At 35.0% G+C, this 27157-nt stretch overlaps 1 protein-coding gene across 4 annotated transcripts in view; it reads right to left on the bottom strand.

Moving 5' to 3' along the window:
• Positions 1 to 2699: 2699 nt before the first annotated feature.
• LOC116164449 (histone-lysine N-methyltransferase ash1) overlaps positions 2700 to 27157 on the bottom strand; it is a 40225-nt gene continuing 15767 nt past the window's right edge. For 2 of the 4 annotated variants that reach the window (XM_031478635.1, XM_031478638.1), the window contains 6 exons: positions 26703 to 27129; positions 21921 to 22785; positions 21333 to 21873; positions 21037 to 21285; positions 3670 to 4048; positions 2700 to 3614 (listed from right to left, as the gene is read on the bottom strand). In XM_031478635.1, the coding sequence (XP_031334495.1) occupies positions 3480 to 3614; positions 3670 to 4048; positions 21037 to 21285; positions 21333 to 21873; positions 21921 to 22785; positions 26703 to 27129 (2596 nt within the window). In that variant the 3' untranslated portion in view covers positions 2700 to 3479. The remainder of the gene's footprint in view (positions 3615 to 3669; positions 4049 to 21036; positions 21286 to 21332; positions 21874 to 21920; positions 22786 to 26702; positions 27130 to 27157) is intronic. The other 2 variants (XM_031478637.1, XM_031478636.1) reach the window with 2 other exon arrangements.

The following is a 27157-nucleotide window of genomic DNA, read 5'->3' as shown; positions in this document are numbered from 1 at the left end:
CAAAAATGGCATTTTATCAGAAAATAAAATCTTATTTAGGCATAAGATAAATAAACAACATTTAGACAAACATAAACCACATTAAATTTCCTGAACGTTTTAAAATTTTTTTCTAATCTTTAAAAGCAATAATATTTCTATTATAGAATCTTCGCCCAAAGAATTGAATTAAAAATATCTATAGAAATATTTAATAATGTTAAGTCGCCCGTTTTATCATCTTTCATTTTTCAAACAGTTTCTCAAATAATTTTTAGTTCTTTTAAGGGTAGAGAACGACCTTTCACCTGCCGCATTCGTTGCTAGAAGAAAAAGGTATATTCGTAAAGCGATGTCCATGTTGTTGAGTGTAAGACTCTCATGCATACATGCTGAAATATAGGTATAGCTGGTATAGCATTAATAAAATACTAACACCCATTGGTTGTCGAGGAATTTATATTAAAAATCCTCTTAATACCTTATACCGGTTAATAAATAGAGTAGTCGCTATTCTTGTTCTCATATATTATACGGCTTCGCCTGGAGCTTAACTACATATTTCTATCTGTACAGGGTGTTACATTTCAGCTGTGCAAAAGAAAATCTGATGATAGAGGAAGTCAAAACAAATATTTTTTTCAACTCTCAAAGAAGTGTCCAAAAGTTAGTTTTATTTACCTACAACTAATTATTAAGGAATTTGTAACAATCTTGCGCGCAAATTTCACTAATCTTAGGCATTGATGTGGAACTGCGATTAAACATGCTTCGGTTTGATTACATAGCAAACGAAAAATTTCTAGAAAAATCACAAAACGTTCTCCAACAGTCTAGAGTTCTAGACTTTAGAAGGCGCATCATATTTCAAGGAAAGAACGCGTCGCATCCGCTTCCATCCCTTATCTTCACTGGCTAATCTTTTATCGACTTGATGCGCCTGATGGCGCCCCGATGTCTGGGATACTACCTTATCAACTATTTTCCTTATGAATCTAGTCCGACCTCACTGGAAGTAGGAATGTTCTAATGCGCATCTTTGGGTTCAAAGGTCGTATTGAAAAATTGTTCGGCAATTTTGTTTTTAAATACGTGAAATTTTCAAAAACTAGACACTGGTCCATTTTCATGTTACAAGACCACCAAATACCAAGTTTCGGTGAAAAACTGTTTATTAACAAAAGCTTCTTTATAATGATTGGAGAATAACTAAGTAAATAATATATAATAATAATAACTAGGTAAAAAAGTTAGCAGATCTAACTTCATTTTTTTAAATGGAAAAAATGTTGATCTACAAAATTGCATATTCCATTTCTTATCAAAAATATAATGCACTAGGGTTGCTATTCAAAAAAGAAAAAGTACTTAAAAAAAATTAACAATGATTCAAAAAAATTTCAAAACATTTTTGAAAAATCTTTTTGAATCTTTTTCTATAAATATTGAATTTTCTTAAATTTAATTTTTGCAATGAGAACTTAATATGCTATTTTTTTAGATTAAAATATACAGGTTTCGTTTAAAAATTAAGGTTAGGGCAGATCACTTTCTACTTGACCCCATATACTTATTTTGAAAATGGCAGATTATTCAACAATTATTGTAGAGTTTTGTAATAAATATTTTTCTGTATCTGTTTTGATCAAGAAAATATAGGTCCATTCTGAAATTGACAAGTTTTTAATGTATCCCGGGAGGTACCCCGTACCTATTTCTTAGCGAGCGAATATTTTTAAATTTTGATTTTACCATTTTAAGTTTGACCCCAAAAAAAGCGAACGACACTTATATTTGAAATTTTACGGAGGCATGTACTCTGCAAAAGTGTCAATAATGGGACACCCTGTACTTAGAGACACTAGAATAATTATAATAATATATAATAATAATATTGATTGCAAGATGCTTTAGATAAAAAAAAAAGAATTTTTTGTATCATTTGAACCATTTTTTAATTTGCTAATATATTTTTTGAGTTTGTTGAATTTTTTTAAATATCATCCCCCGTATGTTATATTTGTGAAAATAGAATTTACTTTTTTTAGACTAAAATATACATGGTGTTCCTTTTTAAAAAAATGAGGGTAGGTTCCGTAACTTTTTACCTCACCCGGTAAATCTTCCAGTTCCCTTCCACACAAATGTAATTGATAGATATGAGCAAATGTTTGTACACGTACTGCCGAGAAATTGGCAGTACTTGGTGTACTCCCTCTGTCCTGCATGTGCACGTGTACAATCGTATGGTTTAATATGATACGATAATAGAGTGGTATCATGTGTTCTGTGACCAGAATTCTTTCCTGGCGAGACGTAATAGTATAAAATCTAGTCTCATTAATGTTGAATATCACAGTCGAAAACGTAAAGTTAAACAGCATACTCTTTACATACAGTACATGAATGTTACCCAAGCTGGTTAGCATCAGATTTAACATTTACTTTCAAAGAGATTTGTATGTATGCATCAATCGTTTGATGTTGCAGTTATATTGTTTGCGACTTAAATTTAAAAAAAAATGCTGTCCTTTTCAATTCTGGTTTTGTTTTACACAAGATTTTAGTAACCAAAGTCCCACAGCATATTTTTCACGTGCAATCATTTCCCAAAATCATGGTAACATGTGCTCTTTTGCTTTACCACCTTACGTTTGTCACCATAGTGAAAGTATACCTACACTATTTAGGTTTTGATTAGGCATAATAAATGGCCTATTAAAAAATATAACAAGTTTATTATTTTAAACAGTTTCAGTGTGATGAAAACTTGAAAAACATTTGTATGTTTAATGAATAATTAGCTTTATCAGGTGTCACATTAAGATTTTTAATTAAAATGTACAACACATTATCATAGACAAAACATAAATAAATAAAACAATTACATACTAAATAAATTACAAACTACAACTATATACATTTAGAGAAATAGTACTAACTATTCAGATATATCACCGGTATAAACTATGCATGTCACTAATAGAATATAAACTTCGGATATATATTCCTAAACAAAACCATCTATATGCAATCTGTAAATATAAATAAAGTGTTTTACCGTTAATATCATTTAACTGACAAAAATACCTTTTGTAATTTTATAAATTACAAAGAAGTTATGGTAGATCTACCAGCTAACAAGGATTCTGTAAAGCTACTATCAATAATGTAACATACATTTAAGAATATAACACTGGGTAATGTAAAATAATAAAAATGTAAAAATTGGTTAGTACTTTTTCCAAATAAATAAATAAATAGGAATATCTTTATAACTAATACACCAATAAAAAAAATATATAAATAAAAATGTGATGTAAAGGTTTTGGTTTCGCCAAAAAAAAGTATACTTACAATCAAAATAAATAATTAAACGATCAAATTATTGTTAGTGGGTGACTAGTTAATATGTTAATGACACCTCGTCTTTTAATTGTGTATGTGTCCGGCACCAAGCGTTTGCTTTTTAATTAAAATATATTCATATTTCATTTCATTCATTTATCTAACTGTTTTTTTCTTCTTCTTCCACCCTCTAATAGATAAGAAACATCTAAAGCTTGTTTCGTAGGCATTTTACTTAACAATGCTAACAATAACTTATTCAACCTTACTTTTTTCTCTAATGGCGTCTGTAAAACAAAGTGTAAACAAAAAATTGGTACACAAGAATACAACGGTACTTACCCTCAGAACAGGCACATGAACAGGCAACTTTTGCAATTCTCTTGCTTCATCACTTTCAACTGGCTTGCGTCCACGAGGCTTCACAAATGCGGGATCTAAGTCGTGCGGAGTGTAGGTTCGTGATATCTTCAGTTTAACGTCGAATCTCTCAAATGCGTACGTTTTCGTACAAATTGGGTATTTAGCTTTTGAGATTTTGCTAAACAATCTAGCTGATTTATCTACGCGATATTCACAAATGTATATGTGTTCTTCTGGTGCACTGACTGGCCTTCCTTTACAGTATGTATTTAAGTCCATCACCCAACAGTGTGATATAACTAATTCTACGGGAACAGCCTCATACAATGGCACACGCATCACTTCATTAGGAAAGAATCTAGAAAAACATTATATGCTTAAAAATATATCACATATTCTTTAAAATAATAAAAGTCATATCAGTGGTCGTAAACGATTTGCAAAAAGCACAATCTTCTAAAATTTAAAAAGAATTGGTTTGGAAATAACAAATTCCGGTCTGCGCATGCGGAAACCAATTTTTTTTTGTGTTGATTTTGTTTTATAGATAGCACCTTCTGTTAATAATTTAAAACAATCTCTCCACAAATTAAGTCTGCACGTAAGTATCGTATGGCTGGCACTCCCTAGGTACAGACGTTTTCAGGTGGCATCAACAGCCGTCTGTGTGAATTAAAGACGGCCGTGGTATGACTGCTGGGACCGCCGGCTTTACATGTGAACTTAATAAATAATCACTGCCAACAGTCAATTTTCATTTCCTCCATCATACACTTACCTGGTTCCTTGATAAAACTTAGTTTAAGACCAAGACCAGGGCCCGTATTCTGTAACTATGACTTGAAAACTGAGGGCAAATGAGGGCATTGTAGTCGTGGGTATGTGAATCTCAGGGTAAAGTAGAATCGTATGAACACCACTCGGATTGCGGTAAAGAGTAGCTTTTATGGTAATCGCATAGTTCGGGACGCTTTAAATACTCTTGATTATCTTCTATACGTCCACAAATAAGAATAGGTTTGCTTTTTTTGCCATATCTAGGCAATTAATTAATTGACGTTTGCGAATTTATAGGTTGACAGCCTCAAAACGTGTCTCAACGGACAATTTTGCCACAGCCGTCTATAATTACAAGCCGTGCTGAGAATTATGGCAACACTGCATGGTAGGCCGATTTCCTAATTCAACTTGACAGATTTTGAGTGTATTTTATATGTGTTTTGGGTGTAATATTCCTATTTACCCGTTTTAACAGAGCGAGATTGCGACAATTTGTGTTACTCCCTACGGAATTAACAGAAATTATTATTCAGGTAAGTTGCTAAACGAAATATATCGATTTGTTGTCATAACCTCTAAAGCAGGCTACTCCTTACTGGACCCTTTACAAGCACTTCTATTTCTTCAAAGTACCTGTAAGAAGCTCAAATATGACCTACACACTACCTGGTATGTAAGTGCGGTAAGTGTTTATCGTGAAAAAATACAATTACTTTGTATTTCAGGTATTCTAGCACGGACATGTCAAATCGATTTTCTGAAGAAACCTTTCAACTTATTCCCAAGAGTTCATGGTACGGGAATTTGAAGTCTATGGGGCTCCGCTCTTTAAAAGCTTCGTATCTAGACCCACTGGAGTAGCGACTGGCTTAAAGTCTGCCATTCCGAATCACACCTGGTCGTTGATATAACCTCGCTGATGCGCAGCGATTTACTGTCCTTTTACCGAAATTAAGTGCTCAAGCGTGTGCTTCACCTCGACCTCTTTCGACAGAAGTGCACCAATTTCGGAGATCTCGATGGAAAACACATTATGATGCAGTTACCAATTTACAGCGTTCCGAATTTTAAAGTCAAATAAAAATGTTATTAGCCAGGTTGCGGACAGCATTTTCCGTTATGTTAGACGGCCATTTTTTCTTATAACATAAGAAATGTAAATTTTTGTAGAAATAATTTACGGTATGAGGGCTTTTTGTACGATATATTTATAAATAGCGGAACCAATGAAAATGAAGTTCTTATAATGTGTCACTGCGCAGTACGTAATCACTCATAAATAACATTTTCCTGCTAACCTACAATTGTGCAGTGTTTATGTTGGCGGTAGTTCTTTTCTTTTTGTCTAAGAGCATAGTAGTGAACTTTGGACATTTTAACACAATGTAAAATAAAAGTGAGGTTAAGACTCCCTCAAACTTATAAGCAAAATTGAACACGCCCAGCACACACCGCAACTTAACTTTGCTATAAAAATGTTTTATACTTATAAACTTATAAGAAAAAATGGCCGTCTAACATAACGGAAAATGCTGTCCGCAACCTGGCTATTATCCATTTTTGTAAATTAAAAAATTATATGTACAATTGTAAGCTGCCTAAGTATCTTTCTTCTAAATTAAAACCGCCAAGGCGAAACACAGGGGAGAGGAAAATGCCATTTTTCAAGAGCAACAAGATGCCATTAAAACTTACATCGGCCCACCGATTGACTTTCGAACAACGTTGCCAAACTTCTCAGCATGGCTTGTAATTATAGACGGCTTTGATTTTGCCCAGACTCGTTTACCCTGAAACGCACATACCCAGGCGATGTATGTCCTTGACCATATTTTAGTTACAATTAGCAGTTCATGTACAGGGAGATCAATAATCATATGCTGCGCCGCTCTTATAAAATATCACATTAGTAATCATTTGCCGCAACCAGGTATATGTGTACCAATACAAAACATAACCTATAATTTTACAAACCAAAACCATGATTTGTGATTCTTATTCGAATACTTTCGTCCCTTTCAAAACGGCTTTTTTCAAGACTACCAGTTTCTTTCGAATATTTACAAGGTGGGTAAATTACTTGTAAATTACAAACAAACGTTTTTTTAGTTGTAGCGTGTAATAGGCAATAGGTTTACTCCGACAAGCCTTTTACTTTAGAAGAGAATAAGATGCGTTTGCTGTCCTGTTTCCGTAATGGGACTAAAGACGAAAGTGGAGTTTGGGAGTACTCGATACGTTTGTGTATACAGGAGTTTCGATAAACGATTGTCAACCATGACGAGGATTACAACAATATACGCCGAAATGCTCATCGTCTACTTGAGCGGTTTAACATACAGGAAGTCTTGCTTCTGGGAAGTCACCTGGCCGCATAGTGATTGCTAATAAGGAGGTTGTAAAAGATGTTCTTGCTCGTCTTGAGCAAAGTCGAAAAAAGCAGCTGCGACAATTTGTCCCACTAACGGGCATCTCATACGGAACGTGTGACGCTATTGCCCGGAGAAAATTGTACTTCTATCCTTTAAAGTAACCGTGTTACAAGAACTCATCGTCCAGACTTGCAAAGCCGTCTAAATTATTGCATGCAAATTTACGAGATGGCAACGTATTCGAAATTGTTTACACACCATTGCCGAATTCCGAGCAGGTATAGAAGCTGCCGTTTGAAACATTACGCAAAGCACTTACATGCCGGCTTCGAAAACATGAAGAAAAGAGTGAATCCCTGTCTTAATAATGGTGGCGAGCACTTCGAACAGTTGTTATAGTGTGCATGTAATTTACCCAATTACTTCGATATTAACGAGTTGTAAAAGAAATAAAATCGTTTCAATTTTTGTAGTAATTCGTTATTCGTGTAGTTCCACATAATTTGGAAACTTACGAGGTGGTTAAATCGTTGATTTAGGTTAAATATGGTTAAACGTCAAAAGTTTACTTTTTAAGGTTATGTTTTAGTATTGGTGCACCAGGCCTGTTGCGGCAAATGATTACTAACGTCATAATTTATTGAAGCGGCGCAGCAACTCAATATTGATCGCACTGTACTACTATGCGATCAAAAATCAGTTGCTGTCGAGTCGCCTTTGCAATTTTTGTTTACATGGAAAATCGTATTAAACTTGAACTTCCAAAGGCAACTCGACAGCAACTCATTTTTGATCGCCCGTTATATGGTCTAAGCTTGAAAATGATACGCTTTCAAAGCGGTGAGCAAAGTGATACGCACTTGATTTTGGTATTCTAAATGCTTAAGGTTCGCGCTTTTGAGAAAACGGTTTGCACATTGTGGCATCGTTGTAAAAATTTAATGCAGGCAATCTAAAAACGCCTCGACGGAATGTGCTTTCACGATTTTTGTGTTTTGTACCAAAACACAGTGCGGATATGAAGAAGAAATTAATAGAAATCTGGACTAAGTTAAATGCAATTTTAGGGGTTGAAAAATCGTGGAGAGAATGGGGGAAGGTCTTTTATTATGCTGTTTGTAAACATTATCTTTTATATATGTTATTTTCAATAGCCGAAATCGGACAGTGTCCGAAATTTATACCCATTACGAGTTGTGAGCAGTGCAGTATACCCACAATGCGATAAGAGTCTATTTTCCGAAGAATGGGTAAAAAAAATGTAACCAAAACGCATGGGTACCCACAACCCGAAACCAGTACCGACTCATGTTTCGGTTTGTAGGGGTACCTTGGTTTGCACACTTCGCGTTGTGTGTAATAACTGTAACAAAAATTAGTCATACAGCCTTTAAATAAAACAGTAAATGTAAATAGAAAATCCAACTTTTGTTCAAGAAATAACATTCTACTCTTATGTAATAAAAATTTACTTTAAACGAAATAATAACGTTTAGTAACATTATATATTATTACGCAACGTGGCATGGGCAAACAAAGATACCCACAATGCGAAACAGGAGCGTATGGGATTTGGCATCGTATTGTGAGTGAATAAATATGCCCAGAACGCATTTTGGTTAAATAGTTTTACTCATTCATCGGAAAACGAAACTTTTATCACATTCTGAATAAACCGAAGTGCCCATAACGCAGTATGGTTATAAATTTCGGGCATTGTCTGATTTTGGCTATTGTGAATAACATAATATATTTAAATTCGTGTAATGTCCATGTCATTTTTTAATTGGCCTATCCTTATAGATACTTTTGTCTGACAGAGGACAAGTCCTCAAGGTTACTGGGGACTGTATGTATGCATTTAACACTTGATGATCATTAAATGTATCTATGACATCATGTATCGCACGTGATACTATATTGGTTGGCTTATTGGCACCATATAATTTCTAGTTGAGACCTTCCTCCAGCGAAGAGCCGTAGAGCAGCCAATATCTAATACAAACGTTATTGTCATATATGTTGTCGACTGAGAGAAATTCTTATAGTATACCTTCTCCACTTCTTCTTTTCGTAACCGATATAATTTTACACAATTATGATAGATCAAAAGGATCCTCCAGGATATAGCGTTCCTACGTTCCCCTGCTCTTTCAATATTTGCTACTACCATTGAATAATAAATCTGAATAGAAAGACAACGCAATGCTTTTTGAAGGGTCCACTTTAACGGAGTTTCTCCGTAGGTTGCCCTCTGGGACAAACTCCGCTTATTAAAAGTAACTAAATTTTAATCGAGGTTTTATACCACCTACTCAACTGAATCAAAGTGATTAGATTTCTTTAGATGACGCTACTTTCGCGTACTTATCTCGTAGACTGCGTGGGAGTTATAACAGCAGGTGAAGATCGTATTGCAATATTATCTCTGTATTTACAAACTTATGCTTACGTAATACATGTTATTATTTGCACACCTCTTAGGAAATGACGTCAAAGTTATCAACTTACAAGTAAATCTTGATTCCAACGATCTTACCTTAATTAAACTTTACTATTATTGTACCTATAGACAATGTTTTGGGATATTTCAGAATATGCAATATACTATCAGTCTCAGTTGTGCGAGCATTTACAGATATTGTTTAATTGCTGTTTCCGTATATAAATGCACAAATAACATGTTTTTGAGACAAAATTTGGAATTAAGTACTACTTTAAACAACAACTTTAAAATTCAAATGAGAGAAGTGCAATATAATCTATTATGATGTGAAATGAAAGGTTTTTTAAATCGGCTTCATGAAAGAAATTGTATTGCACTTTTACGAAACTAAGACTCGAAAACGCCATGCCGGCACTTTTGATTCTAAAACCTCTTTCTACGCCTCTCTTGTAACAGATTTTTGATATTTTTTAAATATTAATAATTACGGCACCCGAAAATACCATAAATATCAAGTACTTCTACAATTATTTATGCAAAATTCGAGTATTAAATCAAAAATCTGTTACAATAGAGGCATAGATGTGTCCTTTATCTTTACATCGGCACCTAACAACACGGGATAGAATCCAATTTACTCAAAATGTTATACAAGTCCCACACGTAGACACGCTATTCGACCCGAATCTAGGAAAAAAAATCCAATGAAAAAAAAACTACGGAAAAAAAATCCAGGAAAAAAGAGGCACGGAAAAAAAACCAGCGGAAAAATAAGCCAGGTAAAAAAAGTCAGCGGAAACAAAATCCAGGAAAAAACAGTCAGGAAAAAAGAATGTATATTAAATTAAAGGAACAGTGTTCTTTTCTGGCTTAATTTTCTAAATTATATTGTAGGCAATTATCAGGATTGTTACTTAACGATGGGTTAATGCATTCTTTTCTTCATCCTCTTACTTGCATTCTTCAAATGCTTGTAAAATATCTTTTTTGCCTTTGTCTTAAGTAACGTACGTAAGTAGTTTCTTGCGTTTTTACGAATTAACGTTATTTCTTATTAAAAATAGATGATGTTACCATCAAGGGTAACTTTGTCAAATGTAAACTACCTCTACCTATCTCTTACAGTTCCCGAGATCCCCATGGTGGCCTTTGAATTTGAATCACCCTGTATAGTTCAATTATTACACATTACACTAAACTGACTAAATTAATACTAATATACTAAAATGCACCACAACTGAAAACTTGCAGAGACGACTAAACACCCTTTGCGTAGAATACAGAGACGGGGCCCGAACTATGGAAGATTTCATTTTAGCCGTAGGTCATACTATTCGATTTACATAGTTCATTGAAACTATTATACTTCATTTCTTTATACATATTTTGTATTGTCAACAGTACGCCCTGGCCCTAGTTGTTATTAAAACTTATTATATTTTGCATTTATTGTGTTTTTTTTTACGTAACGCTATCACAGGTTTAGGTACTTCCCTTTTTCTCATACAGATTTTTCCGTAGATGTTTTTCCGTTTTTTCCTTGGATGGTAAATCCTGTACTTTTTCCATAGATTAATTTTCCATGCATTATTTTTCCATGGATTATGTTTCCATGGATTATTATTCTATGGATTATACTTCCGGTGGATTTTTGTTCCGTAGGATTTTTTTTCCGTGGCTGTTTTTTCCTGGATTTTTTTTCCGTAGTTTTTTTTTCATTGGATTTTTTTTCCGCTGACGATTCGACCCATATAATTTCTATTGAAGCGCTTAGCGCTTTCCTAGTCGTATGCAGAGAACGGCTTAAGTTCTCGAGTTTACGGATCGAATAAGAAATTTCAAAGCTATTATGAATTTCCATAGCAAGAGAAAAGACGCAGTCGTCAATCGCATTCAATGGAATGTTTTTTACCGTCAAAAAATAAATCAAGAGAACATACATTTATCATAGGGTCCGTTCACTTAGCCCCCCATTAGCCCAAAAATGAACCAATTTTTTTTATGTATTGTGCCTCAATTGTGCATTTATGCGCACCGTTTGTGCTTTTTTGGTTTTGGAGATAATCGAAAAAATCAAATGGGGGCTAAGTGAACGCTTAGCCCTCCCAAAAATTAAACTTTTTGATAGTTCATCGACGGTATTGCGTAGTACTTCGATTGTGTTTAATCGTGCTTTCATACTCATCGTTTGTGCCTTTTTGGTTTCGGAGATAATAGGAAAACTCAAATGGGGGCTAAGCCTGGGGCTAAGTGAACGCTTAGGTCTCATCAAAAGAAACTGATTTGTACAAACTATAGCTTTTCCGGGCGACTCATTTTCGAGATCAGAGGGGGAGGGGGGTGGAACTGGTTTTGTAGGTGTCATTTGTCAATTCAGCATTAACAGTCCATCTTAATTTATAAGTTCGTGGTACTCACAAAGGGCGATTGAGACGTCTGCAAGAAATATATCAATTAGTGTTCAGACGATTGAAAATATCTGAATTCATCTTAACAAAAACTAAAACTTCTAATATATACAGACATGGAAAGGTAAGGATGTCATTTAAAGTTGGTTATACAGGTTATTAAAATGATGTCGTGCAGCGCGGACGAGGCGTACCGCGCGTTTTATGATATTTTCGGGCCGTCTGTCGGCGTCGTTCTACTTTTTTAACATTGAATAACTTGCTGTACCTCCATTTTGATATGGAATTCGAGATCCTTATCCATAAAAACATATAAATCGATGTATGACAGCGACACGTTAATATTGAAAAAATATAAAAACCCACCCCTTAAAAACACCCCCCACTCCTCCAAAATGCCCCCAAAAACGTTTTTAACTAAAAATTTAAATTCAGAAAACTTCAAAACCCTAAAATCGATGTGCTACATGCCCATATTTTTAAAAAAGTTAATTTTTGTATTTTTTGCAGACATTTTTGGGCGGATTCTTAAAATAGACCTACTTAGTGACCTAAAACCGCAAAAAAATTTTCACCGTACCTGAAACAATCACTACACAACAGTTACAAAGATGAGTGACACGTTTTTAATTAGGTTTTCGGGTATGCCCTTTCCGATTTTGAAAAAAATTTCAAAATTCCTATCACGGAAAGGCGCACCCCTGCTTCGATGAAATTTGGTGCCTGGCGGTTTTTGAACATAAAAATCACGAATCTGGAATTAGTTTTTGAAAATTCGAAAAAAAAGTTCCACTGCAATTCTTGGCCGGACAACGAAAATGGAGAGAATTCCACGAAATTGGTTGTGTACATACTGGATGAGTTAAGAAACAAAATTTTAAAATAACTTTTCAAACTAAAGTTATAGGTACTCGTTTGGAGAATGGGCCTTGGGGCAAAGTGTCTCTCGCCTACTACTATAGTGAATGATCTAATTTCGTATGTAGTTAGTTGAAAATGTCACAAATAACAAAAAAATAACGATTTAAGTTGCCCCCATTTGATTTGTCCTATTATCTCCAAAACCAAAAAGGCACAAACGGTGCGAATAAATGCACTATTGAGCACAAATGATTATTGAGGCACAATACGTAAAAAAAATTAGTTCATTTTTGGCTAAGTGAACGGACCCTTTATCATATTATCATAGCATATTGTTGTCTAATTATCTTGTATCCAATAATTGACTTTTTACGTTCTGCAACAACGCTGTTATTATTATTGAATGAAGAACTTATGTTAAAAAATTAAGTCGGATATTCATCTGAAAACTATATTTAGACGATCTTTGTATCAAAGGTATCCAGTTACCGACGTGCGTAAGTTTATCAATGGCATGATGTCACCGTAGTCAAAACATTCTCTCTCACCTCTCTACTCATTTTGAAGTGAGTATCTCGGCTATATTGTATGAATTAAAAAATGTTGAAGAGTTTCCTTTAATCACGTTTTGTTACTTGCCGTACGATACCAGCACATTCTAGATAAAGAATACTGGCCACCTTTTCTCCTATCTCACTGACCTTCTATTCAGATTTATTATTCAATGCTACTACATTCAATTCCAGTAATTCATTACAATTGGTCATTGCGCGAATGCAGGTTTATGACAAATGAAGATGAGTACCACTTGGCTATCGTTTTCAAAAGCGCTTTCACACTTTGCTAGGCGACCGTCATCTTTAGGTTACAGAATACCAAAACGGCTGTGATGTCCACGTGGTGAACGTAAATTGACGTAATACAAAAGTGCTTAGCGTTTTCATAGCTACAGAATACGGGTCCGGGGCCTATTTCATAGATACTTTGCAACTTTTCACTTTGCATTTTTCAGATAATTTTGGATCCATAAGGAAAGAAATATTTTATGAAATAGATAATAATCATCTTAGCACTTCAAAACTATGAAAATGCAAAGTGGGTTGTGTGAAAGTGAAAAGTTGCAAAGTTACGTTTATGAAATAGGCCCCAGATGTACCTGGTCCAAAATGATAAGTAAAATTGAGGAAGCTTTGCGTGAGTTAGCTAGGATCAAAGTGGAACAAGCGTATAAGATTTAGGGTCGATTTGCATTTTACGAAACATCAACGTCACGTCACCGACCGACAACGTCACGTAAATCTTGTTGGAATTCACACTTTACAGCAATAGTTTCTTAGGTTGGTTCCGATTGGATTTTTTATTCTGCATCATCTGTTCTTATCACGCCCAGATTAAATAGAAGAAAATTAGCATTAGCGTCACGTCAAAGAAATGTTTGAAACTTATCTCGATGGTTCGTGACATTGACAGTGCGTTCCGTAAAGTCTCTATATAAATGTAAATCTATTATACAATATTTTGACATGATGTGCCGGTCGGTGACGTGGCGTCGACATTCCGTAAAATGCGTATCGACCTTTATACTTAAGCACAAAAAAAGTAAAAAAAAATACAGCGACACAGCAGTAGGGACAGATAAAGTGGCCACAATAATCATTTTTTAATTTGTTGGAAATGTGGTAAAAGAGAGGGTGTTAACACAATGCTCACAAATACCACAGATTTAAATATACTACAGATGGATTATGCCATGTTAAATTTTGGCAACTGTGATTTGGATGTAAGCTTCTGATGCGTTAAATCCAAACTAAATTAATGTTACTCCGCGTCCACAAGGAAGCACTGCAGAATGAATAACTTGCGCGTGGTGGAAAGACTAACCTTCCCCATTTACACTTGCAAATTTTTCTGCTAGCATGCGTTTATGTTAGTTACACGTACACATTCCTTTATATCGGAACTCGGAAGGGCGAAACCACGACTGATTATACCTGTTAAAATCGAAAAAACAAATTTGAAAATGCACTCTTCGCCTTTGCTCACATGTGGATTAATGAATTTTTTCCTTATACTTATATGCTGGTTGTCCACGACAATCACAAAAGGGTTTTATTTCTAGAAAACATATGGTTTTCTGTAAAAAAAACGGTATATTGATGGATGGTGGATTTCAAAAATATTGCAACGTATGGACTGAGTGAGATGCCTCAAACCATGACTCTACAAAATTGTTTCTTGTCTTGGTCCGTTATTTTTTACGACAGAAGGATGCGCAAATTCAAATTTTGGAGTTTGGATACCAATCGGATATAATCGTTGAATATTGTAAGGAAGTACGAGGCAGGTTTAATAAATACACGTTCGAGCGGTGTTACATATAAGCGGTTCATTTAAGCTAAACAAAATTGCCATTACTACATAAGCAGGCATCCCACTGCTTCACAAAACGCGGTATACCGGTGGCACACCACTCCTGTGGCTGTTGACAAAACCATGTGAAAACTGCCTGCTCGACTTCAGCGTCCAAATGGAATCGCTGTCCCTTGAGTGCCTTCTTTAAGAGTCCAAAGACATGGCAGTCATAGGGTGACAGAACCGAGCTGTAACGGGGGTGTTCTAATACCTCCTACCTCAGTCGCGCTATCTGTGACGTGATAATGTTAGCGATATGCGGACGGGCGTTATCGTGAAAGAGAATCACGCCTTCCGTAAGCATCCCAATACGTTTATTCTTTATGGCTGTACGCAAGCGAGTCAAAGTTTCAGTGTATCGGACAGCATTGATGTTAACATGAGGGTCTTTAAATTCATGGTCCACGGTGATCGAAAAAGCAGGTACTGCTCAGTGATCGATCTTGGACGCTCCAACGATATGACCTGCCATACTAAAACGCGCACAACAACTGTGTATTCTACGAATATCACGAGCAAACTGTCACAGTAGACACCTACATTACCAACGACCGTCTTATGTAACTTTCTGCGGTTATAGCAAAACTAACATTGGTGCTACAGCGTTCGAACGTGTATTTATTGAACATGCTTCGTACATTAACATTAAATGATTTAAAATCAAAAGCTGTGGGGTTTTTGTGGAGGCAACGGTAACTGTAGGTAATTTTGGTGGCAAAAATAATAAAAGGTGTCAACAAAGCCTTTGCAATGGACGTCGTCCCTGAAATAAAAACAAAACTTATAGGGATTAGGTGTGGAGCTCATGTACATAATTCATCAAAATTGCACCCTGTTCATTTGAGTTCACCTTTGTTAAAATTGACTTATTTTTTTAAAATTTATAGTGTTCGCATTGAAAAATGACATAGCTGATAGAAAGTATCAAAAACTGTTGGATTACAGTAAAACAAGGTGGCTCGCATTGATGTCTGCATTCGAAAGAGTTTTCAAAATAAGTACTTTTTGAGTATCTCAATGTCTGAATACTTTGAAGTAATTCTTTGAAAATTTCAGCAGCTCCGAAATTTGGTTGCTTTTTCTACACGCGCAGCCCTGTTAAAGATCGAGGCACAAAGCATATGAGCAATTGAGGCTGTTAAATTAATCACCCAAAGCTCTAAGGGATAATTTGGCTATGCCTATGAGACAAAAAGTTATTTTTTCTTCTTCGTTCCACTGGTAATTTATTGACGAAACTTAAAAAAAATTTGTAGTCAGTTCAATTACAAGTTAGAAGCGTGTAAATGGGGGATTCCTACAAGTGCAATTTACGTTATGTGATTTTGATTATGATTTCTCTTGCGAGTTGCCATAACCAAATATTTCAAGATTCGCATTATACGATTTTGTTGTACGACTTGTAAAATTGTATCTTGACGTGCGATTATGGGTTCGACCTCGACCAAAACTGTAGAAGAAGATAGGAAAAACTAAAAATGACCACGTTAGTAAACCACGCGTGGAGATGGCGCCCAGCTGTCGCCGACCCCACATCATGTAGCCCCGTCCCTAAAGTTAAGTACATGACCCCGTATGTACACGTACACACTCGTCTTTCTACATGCGTTTGTTTACAGGCCCTCATTTGCTGCCAGCCAGGCAGCCATCCAACCAGCCAGTCAGCTGGGGCAAAGTGATATGAAAAGCTTTTATTAAGAACAAATGAATTTGCAAAAATGAGCTAAAAACTACAGTAGGCCTACATACATCTTCAAACATTCGTGCCACTTATTGTCCAGTCCAGAATTGCAGTTAAAATTCAAATTTTCAAAAACTAATTTTGGTTTCATTATTTTTCTCCTAAAAGAGACGCAGACACCAAATGTCTGTGAGATCGAAAATGTCGCATCCCAGTTGAGACCCTATATTGGGAAAGTACCGCAGTAGACCCCCGTTACAATTTCCATGATATGTACGTGGAACCATTCTGTTCTTGGAATGCGGAACAAAATAGTGAAGAAAGTACTTCGATATACAATGAATTTTTTTTAAATGCGAACATAGGAGTTTGCATGTAATGTAATTTCCCTATGTTCGATTTAAAAAAAAACACATCAATCTATTGAGTAGTTCAAATGAGTAGTAGATACAATTGACAGCTGTCACATTTTTAAAAATACCGCCGTCCAATTTAATTACGAAATCGGTTAGGTTATTGCTTAGAATGTCAAGGAGGACACTTCGAACATTTATTGTAGTTGTTTTCGTTATTTATTTTCTTATTTTCTTCATTTATGTATTGAATAGATCAAATTAGTAGAATACCAGGTGCACATGACCTACAAATAAATGAAGGTTGGTTCACAATGAGTTGTGGTGTCAGCGCGTGACCTGTGACCTCAAGTTATCGTAAGTTTAAGAAAAATTTATCCTAAAGTTGCTATGGCCTCACACGGCTTCTTTAAAAAAACCTTACCTACTGCTCTTCATCATAAAAACTAGAGTTGCTGTTCATAGTCACACAAGTTGCGCCTTTTGCTGGTGGGAATGTGAACCGCGCACACCTCATAGATTGATGTGTTTTTTTTAAATAGAACATAGGGAAATTACATTACATGCAAACTCCTATGTTCGCATTAAAAAAAAAACTCACTGTATTTTGAGATAGTAGTAAATCCGTACGGGTTGTCAAAAAGCGTGGGGTTATTAGCACATTTTGATCTTCGTAGCCTGAGCTAGGTGGCTATATTGCGATTTCCGTTTTTGGACGTATCAAAATTTCATCAATCGTCAACGTTTTAGATCATTTTAAGCAACTTTTAAAGAATAAAAATTTTTACTGTCTGTTTTAGCTCGTATGTACCCATGATATAAATAAAACAAGATATGCTAGATTGCCGTTCCAAATTCGTCCAGTTCGCGCATGACGTCACGCGGTGATAAAATTTGAATTTAAAGCCGGATTTTTTTTCTTAATTCTACAAATACTAAAATTTTTTAATTATAATGGTTTAGGGGAAAAAGAGAGTTGAAATTATAAAACCTAAACGCAAAATATGCCGAAAAATATCAAGAGATCGTTAAAGACCATCTTTAAAAATGCTATAAGCTATAATTAAGTGCACCATAAAAAAGGAAATGCAGGCGTTTTCCATAATATGGTAAGATACCTACTTATGCTAAAGTATCTAAACATTGTGGAGGGGATATTAAAAACGAAATGACTAATATAAAATATTGAATTATGTAGGTACACAAGTTATAATTTACTAGATTCAACAACGGTATTTGATAAGATAAAAATATATTGAATTATTGTTCTTTATTGCTAGATAAATTGGTAATATAGAATTTAAATTTATTGTATCATGGTATGTACCTATGTACGTACATACGTTGGCAAATATTCTTTGTCGCCAAAACAGTTACCTACTTTGATTTTGCAAATGCAGATTAGGCATAAAGGATGTAAAACTATCAAACACTTTTTTTAATGAGTTTTTAGCGCCGTGCCGTAATACTATTTTTTTTAAATACCAATAACGCAAAATTTTTATTAAATTATTCGGAAGACTTTCTTTTTCTGTGTACAACCTACACAAATTATGCTAGGTAATAATAAAATAAACTTTTTTTTTTCAAATACATAATAGCGCTAAATTTTTTATTTAGTTATTTGAAAGAGATTATTTTTCTTGGTTAACCTACACAAATTTGGTTTTATTACAAAAAAATATATATTAAATTCTCCGAAATATAGCAGCTTAGTGCGCAGTTACTAACACCTAGGATTTGAAAAGAATATTTAAAATTCATTGTCGGGGCATATTGAAGGACTCTTCAGGCTACAACCTAAAAATATTTTCAATGAAATTGCAATTGTTATACAGGGTGATTTATATAAAAGTTGCACTTTTTTAAATCTAACTCCCTGTTTTATAATTAGAATAGGTGTTTATAACTTTTGACGGCCTATTAATTACTGAAAGGCTTTGAAAATCGAGAAACATATTAGAAATGGTTGAATTACAAAAATATGTATAAAAGGTAAATAGGGCGTGCTTATAGCATGCTTTATGATTGACTGAACTCCGCCCTTAGGCAGTTAGCTTTAATATAGTACATATTATTTAAATATTTACTTTGTACAACTGCCTAATAAAGACATTTATTATTATTATTATTATATCATTAGAAGGGTAGTAAAATTAAGTTAAAATAAACAAAAAGATACCGAGTGAATTTTTCGAGTGGTTATAAAAAGCTGTTCTGCAAAAATTTGACACCTGGTTTTAATTTCATTTGGCGATGCCTTGAATGAACATATAGACATATCAAAACTTTCGATTCATAGTAGTTGATTACAGAATTTTAATTTTCAGACTGAAACTGAAACTATCATTCTATAGAAAAAAATTCCGTAACTGTTCTTGGATTTTATTAATTTAAATTAAAGGAGAGAGAACGGCCACAGAAACGCCCACACAAGGTCGTAATTGAACACAAACACACAATACAAAGACCCATTGTTTTAATTACGGTTTCAGCACCATCAATAGTAAAAACCTTCTATACCATCATTATACAGACTCCTGTTGATTATTTTAAGCTGAGACGCAAACTAAAGCTTTCGATTTAATAAAATGCATATAGGTGCGCTAGTAACTTGAACGTTTGTTATGTTTCCACAATCGCGTATCTCATGACCCATCTGTAGTATATTTAAATCTGTGCAAATACACATTGTAGGGTCAATCCACTTGAAATCAATATATATAAATATAATTATATAAATATAATTTGTTGCTCAGCATTTTTGAAAAAAATAACTTTTGCTCTGAAAAAGTTATGTAGGTATTCGATATGGAAAACATATCTGTGGAGGAATTGGGAATGATTATAGAAGATTATGGATTTAATATCTACCCAATTGTGTTTATTTCTGCTAGAATGCTTTTTTATAACTCGGGTAAGTGACGTTTTATGTCAAAACGTTCTCTTATGACGTCAAAAAATTTCCACTATAATTCGCTCTAGGTTACCCCTGCAGGCAAAAATTTCCGATAAATACCTCGGTTACCATGATAACATGAGACGAAATTTGCATTTCATTGGTTGAAAATGGTTGGTGTGAAATTTTCTGTAAAATTTTCACTTGTTTTCATTCAGTCCCTTTTCAGATATTGACCGAAGAAATTGACTGTACCATACTTTCGGCCATTTTTGGAAAGCCATAGAAAAAAAAGGAGTGCAAGACTGAAACTATTGCTACAGGCAGTATTATAAGTACTCAACACAGTAATAATATATTATTAGTGAGTCACTTCTCCTTCCTAAAAATGTGTGGCTTTAAAAGGTAACGAGTCACTAGTTTGTTTTTTATTTTTTTGACAATGGTTCTAACTGACTTTCTTGCATGATCGGGAAATTACAATAATGTAAGTTTTAGATAATTTCATGCTGAACACAGGGGTCTTTGAATTATTTTGATATCTTAAAAAATAACTTGGCAATGACACTTTCCGTAAATCCCATTTTTCCGTCAAATTTGCCCAACTGCCATTTTAAAAATGGCTGCCAGAAAAAACTATGGCTTATAATATTTTTTCAAATAGTGGTTTGTGATTGCCTACCTATAGGGAACCCATGACTTGAAAACTAGGAAAATAAAAAATGTTCAGCAACTCTGCCTGGGCGATTTGAATTGGATTGACCCTGTACGGAAAAACGTTTATTTACTTGACAACCAGTCAGTCGAAAAAAAAATTAACCACACTAGTGTTGTGAGGCGCAAATATTTCCAAGCGAATTTTGCATTATTTCTGGAAATATGTACTTTTTTTACAAGTCATATAAAAAAATAAAGTTGATGATTGATGGCAATGGCAAATAACATCATAACCTAATTTGACCATTGTCATTGGACACAGTGTATATCTTAACCCACACGAATGTTTTGTTTCAAAGATTTCATCACTTCAAATTGACAAAAATGAGATAGTTACTGGAAACTACTTTTCTGTTTGGTTGTTTTTAAATACAAGAAATTCATAAAGCTGTCCCAAGTAATTGACTAACCACTTACTTTCTGGTAGGTTCATGAAAAGTTTCATGAGGTCTTAAGTAATGATGTCCATAAGCAAAACGTTGGCCCGTTTTACTATCTTTCCATAACCTTTCTATCCTAAATATGTCCAAGTCACTGTACTTAATCTCTCCAATTGTTTCGTATGTATGTTTTCGGTCAGTTCCAAATATCGGTATATCACGCAACATATAAACAGTATCACCTTGCCGTAATTGTAAATTGCCTCGCAATAACGTTAAATAATATCTAAAAATACAGATTAGTGAACAAAATGGGAGGATCGCAATTCATACCTATGACCGTGCTCCGTAAACTCGTCTAGAGCAATCTCATAGTCGACCAGTCTAGGAACGCAAACTTCGCAATGATAACTTTCTGCGTTTACATCTGCTTGAACACATTCGCAATGTTGCCATACTAAACACCTTTCGCACTGAATCATCAAGCCTTCATCTTTGTACATTCCGCAAATACAACGAATAACGTCTTCCTCCTCGTTCTTTCTTTTGCTCGGAATAAAATTACTAGGCAATTTTTCCCCAATAATTTCTTCTAATTTTGAAAGACTCTCTTGTTTCATATCAAAATATATCTTTTTTAATCTTGTTGCCGCGATTCCCGGTTCAGAGGTACGACCAAAAAAACGGACGGCGTTAATAAATACTTTGTTCATATCTGCATCGAAATTTTCCACTGAACAATATACTCCAGTTGCCACATTTTGTTCAATGGTTGACACATCAATAGGATCGGTTATGCGTTGATAATACTCGGGTAATTTTCGCTTTGACGGTAAATTCAGAAATGACGAGCATAATAATTCATTTTTTTCATCTAAAATCCATACAACTATTAAAATCCTTTTATATTTTTTGACATACCTTTTGCGGTGGTAATTGCTTTCAGGAAATCTTTTAAGATGCTTGCCAATTGCGCCATTTTTTTGAGTTTGGGATCATCTTCGGCTTGTGCTAGTCTCCTAGTTCTCATATTGCGTGGCTGCCTCAATGCGTTCAAGTGGTTCATAAAAGTCGTTGGATTATGATCACCGGGAGTGCAAGAATTCACTTGCGGGAGACTGCATAGTGATCTGTCACGAGTATGTTTGCCCTTATGTAAGTTTCGTACCAGGAAACAGTGATGGTCGCGAACATACGTTTTCTGTGAAATACTCAAAGGTTTCATAAGCGGCGTAGGGGCTACTGGTGTTTGCACAGGAGCGGTAGGCAATTCTCTGGGGCCACTTGCGCTACGCTTGGCTTGATTTTTTCTAGGTCGACCCACTCTTCCCGTCTTGTCATTTGAAATACTGGAATTAGTACTCGAGATGCTGTGACGCACACGTTGCGACTTTCCGCCGATTACGCCCCTACAAATTGAACTGCCACATTTACACTCTTGACCTTCGGCAGCATTAAAAAGCGAAAAATTATAGTCGTAAGTAATTTCTTCGTCCGCTTCGATGTCACGTAAAGCAAACAACGCCATTCGAAATTGCCCATTCACTGACCATTTCTGCATTTCACAGTTTGGCTCACAGGAATGATTCACAAACCGTCCATCGCCTCCCATTCTGTGACCATCAATGACATACCCACCGTCCAAGTGGAGACAATAGTGGTGTATGTCATGCGCATACCTTAAAGCCATTCTTTCTTTAAATTCATGATCAGCAACTACTTCTCCAACATACTCTAGTATGAACTCGCTACACCGTATCGGCAATTTAGTTCTTATGCCCCATCCCTGAAACAAAAAATGCAAGTTTGTATGTGATGGCTGATGACATAAGAAGTTAACAAATGTTAATACTGAGAATACAATACAAATGAAACCATCATTTAGTATCTAAAAAACAGGCAACTTCTGAGAGCTGGTATAAAACAAGTATATAATTTGTGCACAGGTCTTGTGCAGATAAAGCACTTTTTTTTTAACCGAAATAGCTTTTGTTTTGACATTGCCAATGGATATATTTCTTGCAGACGTTTCAATCGCCCTTTGTGAGTACCTACCCTCTTCCGAGAATCCGTTCTTGAGGTATAAGGAATATACTTCACAATAGATCACAATAAGAGATCGAGAAAGAGAGGTATGGTTGGTAGAAATTAATTCCTTTTGTTGAAACCTTTTATTAGAGTACCATGAAGGATAAAACTAGTTCCACCCTGTACTTTGATAAGAGAAAGAAGGGCAGTAGTTGGGAGAAAACGATTCCTTTCGTCGAGACCTATGTAAAAGTTATGCACGTTTTACTTTCAAAAACAGCATCTCAGGAAATAATTCGTGGGGGGGTTCCTCTTTTAGACAGCGAAATTTAATGACCGTCTGGCACACCTTCAAGGTATAGGCTTCCTACTGCAACAAATTCCAGGACTCTAGAACCATTCCCCTAAAGTAGTTCAAAACGGTAGAAGTGGGTCTAGACGGACGGACGGACAAAACGCAAACAATAGTACATTTTTTTTAATTCTTAAAAAATGCGCTAAAAACCTTATCGTAACTTGTGGTGAATAGAAAAACAGTTTTTGTCAACAAGACATAATTTTGTGATTAAATATACTACGTAATTTTATCAAATTGAGAATATTGTTGATCTTAGCTGCATCTTTTCACAGCACATATCAAATGGGAAGCAAAACGAAACCGGAAATTAACGTTTTATTAATAATAATTATTTTTATTGCCCAACAGTTAACAACAAATTATGGACAAACACAAGAGAATAGTTAAAAAGAATTTATTTGGTAGCACATTGTAGCATGTTTTGATATAATAGTGGACATCTCTTCCTTTGACTGAGCAGTAAGGATCCATAATCATACAATGAACATTCTTTTTTCGCCTGTATTAAACAGCTCTGAATATATAGGCATGGTAAAGTAAGGATCGAAGGCCGAACGACCCCAGCACAGGATCACGTAGCTGAGAGTCGAGTGAAAATAGCCAAAATATGTTTGTAACAGTACTGGTTTAGTTACTTGCCACTTAAGAATTTACAGGTCAGAGCAGGTTACGGTTAAAACATGTTCATAGGAATACATGCTACAATAATTGACTGCACCATGACGTCACCGATAATGTGAATTGAGCTTAAGGATGTCTGGCAAGGGGTTGCTACGACGTAAAGTGCTCCTTAATCATTCTATATCCTATTATAGAGAAATTCCGATTTTCAACTTGCAAAATTTGAAATCATACTCATGATTTTAACAGTTTTTTGTTCAATACTTATAAAGGTACAATTTGTTATGAATTTTATGAAGTTATTTATTGTCCTTTTAACCTTCGCGTAACCAAGACACCCTGACGTATTAAAAATAAACCCATAAAGATAAAGAGCATTTAAAAAAGCGGCAGAGCACCTCGGTGTGACCCTACGGGGTCATTGGATTTGACCCATTTTCAAGTGGCTTATTACTTGTAACGTATAGGTCAACTGTGCAAAGTTTGAACCAAATCGATCCAAGCGTTTGACAGTTATCGTGTTCACGGACAGACGGATACCAACAACTCCCCTATAAAGCTTGCATCGCTTTGCTCTGCCGCTTAATAAAGTCAATCCCCCCCATTTTGATTTGTGGGAAGGGAGAAAGGAGGTTAAAAACAGTTCCTTTCGTTGAGACCTTTAGTGCGAATACCTTGAAAGATAAAATCAATAATCCCCCCCCAGCCTGATTTCAAAAAAGAATCGCGGAGGAGTTTATATTATTATTATTAAACCAACTAAGTTCAATGAGATCGATTTCAGCAAATTCGGACACGCTTTACCTCGGCACAATTTTATTACGTAGGAGACTAAGCGGGATCTCGTTTACCTAATCACAAAATGTTTAATTACAACAAATCTAAATTAGATAAATGTACGGTTGCAATGTAAATATGCCTGAGTATATAGGTATTTAAAGATTAGGTAAAGTATCGTAAGTACCTGAAACTAAAACCTTGACAAAATTACGCTAAGAAAAAAGATATAATCATTTCATCCAAAAAATTTGGAAAATTTATTTGTTGGCGTTGGTTAAAAAAATACAAAGGGAAAGTGTAAATCCTCACAAATTATGTTTTTCATTTTAACGTTCTGTCTGTAACAGGACCTATCTTTTCCTGAATGACGCCCATGTATACGCATGTAGTTTTATCATAATCAACGTGAGGAATGTTCAGTAGGTCATGTACATGTCTCGTCTTTAGACAATAACCATTCTTTGTATCTATGATATGATTCAAACTCGTACGAAGACGGCTTCGGATGAATCAGTTACGTTCTTAACTTTGAAAGCCCCCTATATTTTTCTGGAACTACTTAAACACGAAACAACTCTTGCATTTACGCTGGCTATCTAGTGTAGTATGATCTTTGGAAGGCTATAGCGGCCAATTGGCTCCCCCGCGCCCTAATAGATGCAATTCATAGAATGGAATGTTGGAAGTATGCGCCGAGAAACTTTTAGTTTTTATAAAATAACAAAGGTCGAGCAGTCACAGACTGGTGCTCTATTACAAAAGAAACTGGATTTCTAACTAATTTCCTTACATTGGTACCAACTAAAACCGTTTGTAGGAGATTATGTTGGCAAACCATGATGTGGATGTCGATCAAACTAACATTTAAAATCACACATTTTATTTAAATTAACACATACATATTTTAAACAAGTAAAAAGGTTTTCGCCCTAAGACGAGTAACTTCAGCGCATTTTCCATAAATTGATTAATACTTCCCCAAAGGCCATACCTATGTGCGTTATGTTTTTCATTACTAGAGGCATATATGGTTAAAATTTTAAAGAAATATCTTCATAAATAAGGAAGTTGACACTTACTGCGCAGTTGACATTGCGCGTCCTGTGTATGTGCTTATTAATCTGCTATTTACAATACGCAATACGTTTGCTTTTATATACGCATCTTTGGTTAAAATTTCAAAGAAATATTTCCATACATAAGAAAGTAGGCATTGCGCAGTCTGCGCATGCGCACATATGATTTTGACAATATGCGTTATATTTGCCTTTACTACAAGTATCTGTGATTAAAAATTCAACAAAATATATTAATAAATAACAAAGTTAACATTGCGCAGTTCAATCGTAATGATAAAAACCCAAGGATAACAAATTTGGACCTCCCAGCAAGTAAAACCTAAGAAATGCGCTTTCAGAAATTGGATCTAATTTAATCATAGAAAATTGTGTGAAAATCTATCAAAGGAGTCTTCAAGAAAAATCCCCCTGCGAGAGAACTGAAAGAAGAAGTGGTCTTAGAACCACTTACTGTTGATAATACATTTTTTAAAATATCTACTATTCAAAGGTGTAAAAGATCGAGAAAAAAATTTATTTTTCCAAAATAATGAATATGGTATAGGTACAGATGGTTCCCTGCATAGGTAGGTACTAGTTGGTCAAAATTTTAAACTAGAAATAAAATTGGATGAGGTCACCACTCGCTAGTGATATCTTACGATATTGTACACTGTTGTATGTTCGAAGCTCCAGGGATATAACAAAACACTACAGAAACGATGACAACACCAATCTTCATCTTAATAATGTGAATGTGTACATGAAAAGTAAACATATGAACTAGAGGAATGGTACAAATAGGACCATTCATAACATAAACAAAAAAATATTTGAGAAAATTAAAATCACAATTACCTTGTCAGCCGTCATAAACTTTTCAAGTCCCGGAGCCCATTCGTGCTTCTGGATTTTTTGATTGTTGCACTTATGAAACGCTGGACATTCGGTCAGCACTAAACGATTAATGCAATCATCGCCACATTGTGACGTAGCAGTGCAGTTGCAAGATTGGGACTCGCACGCTCCAACGGCCGTTTTCACATTGTAGACGTTTGTTCGTATTTTACGATAGTTCCAAGATGGTACAATATCACGTCCGGGTAATTGGGAATTGGTATGTTGCCACCACAAATCATACGGCAGTTGGAAAGGAAACTTTCTACATCTTAAATATTTCCCGCAATGATAAGGTGGAGGTAGTAATCCATAAGGATGTTCTTCCGGGTTATATGCAACTTTTGATTTGGTAATGACCTCGGCTCTTTTTTGACGATGGATACTGCTAAAACAATTTAAAATATGATAAGATA

This window comes from Photinus pyralis, unplaced genomic scaffold (genome assembly GCF_008802855.1).
Source record: "Photinus pyralis isolate 1611_PpyrPB1 unplaced genomic scaffold, Ppyr1.3 Ppyr1.4_LG2, whole genome shotgun sequence".
Classification (NCBI taxonomy): Eukaryota; Metazoa; Arthropoda; class Insecta; order Coleoptera; family Lampyridae; genus Photinus; species Photinus pyralis.
Note: the sequence above shows the minus strand (reverse complement) of the source record. Positions and strands in the feature narration are given on the sequence as shown.